Here is a 3197-nt window from a genome sequence, read left to right as displayed (position 1 = left end):
AAAGGTATTAAAACAACATTGTTAATTTGGAAAGTTTGCTGGATGCTTGGCTAAAGTCACTAAGCCACCATGCTTACTTCAAGCTCACATGGAATGCTAAGCATGGGTTTCCCATTATGAAAGAAAGAAAAAAAACAAGCTGTTCACCTTATTTTATCAAATAAGGCAGGAAAGCAAAATATTAAAGTATGTTGCTGCTGCTGAGGCGGCCAAAACAGGAAGCTATAACTGAAGGCAGAGGAAAATGGCTGCAAGGATTGAAACCAGGCAAGACCCTTCTTTCCCACCCACCTGGCACAGCCGAATCCCCACGCAACTTTTGGCTTGGGATGCTTTGCCCCCGCAAGTTAAAATGCCGTAAGAACTAGTAACTTTCAGATCCACACAGTGAAGGAAAAAAAAACAAAAACCAAAAAGAAACAAACAAAGAGATTGCACGTGAATGGAGAGGCATGCAGGAAAGAACAGAAGTGGGTAGGCCAAAACCAGAAGATGAAGGACAACACAGCAGACTTCTGCGGGCGGAACCAACACCACATGCGGAGGTGGGTAAATACCTTTGACTTGCTCTCGGGCTGGGGGGCTCCTTCTTCTTTGCCATCTGCTTTGAGAGGAAGGGGTAGTTTGGACTCACCAGGTGTCATCATATCTGCAAGACCCATAGGTGCTAATCGAAAACAGGAGAAACAGTTAAGCATGACTACGTTCGGTTTTGTAGAAAAAGCCACATTTCCTGCTGCAAGATTGTGGTGACATGTGAAGGAGAGGTTTTCCCACCTCTGTCCTGTTATTCCGGAAACCTGGAAACCTCTTCGGCTGAAGTGAGGAAATAAAAGAGAACGAACAAGGAGAGAATACAAGCGCCATGCAACAACCACCACCACTTTACAGAGTAAAACTCATTCCACCTGCTGCTGGTGCTCTTCAACTGTCTCTGCATTTGATCACAACATTTTAACAGAATAACAGTCTATTTTAACAACTACTGCACTTGCTCTTTAGCGGTAGACAAAGGTAAATGAAAACCATGCACATTTTGCTAGCCATGTTGAATCTGAGAAAAAGGCTGAATTTCCCAATTATGTCTGTACTAAGATTGGTGTCCAGCAGATAATTCCTGCCCCTACCGACTTCACTATGAATGGCTTAGCCACTGTGAACCTTAACTACAGAATTACAAGCTGTAAATCCGGCTCTGTTGGAGAACCAGCACTCAGCTTCTTCTCCTCCTGCCAAAATGAGGTGGGACTACAACGAACACACAAATGTCTTTCTCTGATAATGGCATGCAGTTGCTTCCTGGGGGTGTGTGGAGTTTAAGGGGATTTTTTTATTTGAAGATGCAAGTGCTAAGTATTGTATTATTGCTGCAGAGCTGCTGGGTTCCTGAATTTCCAGAAAGATGCAAGAAGAAACATTCAGATAAATAGACAGAAAATACTGGGCAGAGCAGATGCTAGGAGATGCCATGACACTGAATCAACGCAAATAACCAGGGAACAGCAGCAAGACACCAGGTGATTCTTTCCCTGCTGAAAACCATGTGCACAGCATTTGCGGAAGACTGGATTACCTTCCCTTTCTTTCTTTTTTTACTCCCCCTCATGCCCTTCTTGCAAAGAAAGATATGAGATAAGAAAAACATAGGATAGAATAACCTACAAGACAATAAAAAGGGAAAAATACATATCCCAAACCTAAAACTGTTAAGAATTGGTAAGGCATCATTGTCATTACCAGCCTCTCGCAAAATGACAGTGCTGGCTTGCACTAGGCAGCAGGCACACTGCACAGCGAGCCAAAGAGAGGAGGGGGAAAAGAAGCTTTAAAAATACTTCACAGATTGCCCACTACAAAATGATTATTGCACATATTCATGTATTACTATGTTTTAGAAAATAATTAGTTTTAATTACAGCAGTGAGAGCATGAGCAGGACTCTAGCGAATACGCTGGCAAGCTTTGCAGTGCTAATTTGCTAATATCTTTAGCATCACTGCAGGTTGAGACTCTGGGTCTGCCAAAAAAACCTACCCAGCCATGTGCCATGTGAGTTTACAACTGTATGCTCAATATTCAGCTTTGAACTGCCGGTGTTTTTCATGGGCATATTTTCTTGTTTTTTCAAAGCACATTTGTAGCCCAATCAAGCCCTTAAAGTCATCACAACACATAAATCATAATTGAGATTTTAAAAAAAAATTACTTGCAATACTTCAGACTTCAAGAATTGGAACAAAAAGCCTTTTACAAGTGATGCAGCTGCAGAGAAAAATCTATTGGGATCAGCTAAAAATGCTGTTATTTTTATGTATGTGTGTGAAATCTCAACAAAACAGGCAGTCAATATGCTACTGGGAAGTCAGCATCCACTAAGCATTTGATTTGTATGTATTTTGCCCTTATGCTCTGTTTGAGGAGTTGGGGCAGCTTGTGACCATTCTCAATTGAAGGATGGCAGCCTAACACATTTTAGTTTTCAATTCCACAGTTAAAAACCAAAAGAAGTAATTTTTCTTTTAGAGATTTTAAAAAAAACCAAAACGTACAAAATGGTCAAATATATGCCACAGTCTGGTTTCAAACTGGGATGCAGAACTGTTACACAAAATCCATTTTAACAGTTAACACATTTCATGCTGTGAAAGTGCTAAAAAAAAAGTCGTAGTTTTAGTTTCAAAGCAAGCAAAGATGACCCTTCCCCTCTAAAGCAATTTTAGAGAGGTCAAACAAAGCAAAGTTAACAATCACACTTCTTCACCAGAATTCTGCATTGCTAAATCCTCTGCCGATATCTCACTGCTATCTAGGTTGGCACATCATATTTTTATTACAAAGAATTTAAAAATTGTATCCACTCTGGTACTCCTGTTTCCATCAGAATTCCTTTACGAAATCTCTTTTCCAGAGAAGTTTAAGTGAGCAACTTGTGTAAAGGGCTAGTAACTCCAGTCTGCAAATTACCACACATATTCTGACTCTATTAATCATGCTTAGAAAAGTAAAAAAATTGGTTCTTTTTGGGTTTTGGATATTTCTTGTTGGCATATGCAAATATAACTACTGGGAATTGGAGACAATGATGAAAAACCCAATAAAATTTCCAAAATTCTCTTTCACTTTTTGTTGTAAATGATTTACTTCTTATACATTCTTTCTTTCTCCTTATAAAAGGTGAACTGCAAGCATTTTATAGC

General features: G+C 39.7%; 1 protein-coding gene across 1 annotated transcript in view; it reads right to left on the bottom strand.

The window, feature by feature from the left end:
* Positions 1-425: 425 nt before the first annotated feature.
* Positions 426-3197, bottom strand: part of LOC103802059 (AT-rich interactive domain-containing protein 1B-like) — a gene marked incomplete at both ends in the record, with an annotated part of 65447 nt that continues 62675 nt past the window's right edge. Inside the window, one exon of the mRNA XM_009074498.1 lies at positions 426-667. Within this exon, the coding sequence (XP_009072746.1) occupies positions 426-667 (242 nt within the window). The remainder of the gene's footprint in view (positions 668-3197) is intronic.

The sequence above is a fragment of the Acanthisitta chloris genome, unplaced genomic scaffold, assembly GCF_000695815.1.
Source record: "Acanthisitta chloris isolate BGI_N310 unplaced genomic scaffold, ASM69581v1 scaffold19345, whole genome shotgun sequence".
Taxonomy (NCBI): Eukaryota; Metazoa; Chordata; class Aves; order Passeriformes; family Acanthisittidae; genus Acanthisitta; species Acanthisitta chloris.
This window is presented reverse-complemented; position numbering and strand designations above follow the sequence as displayed.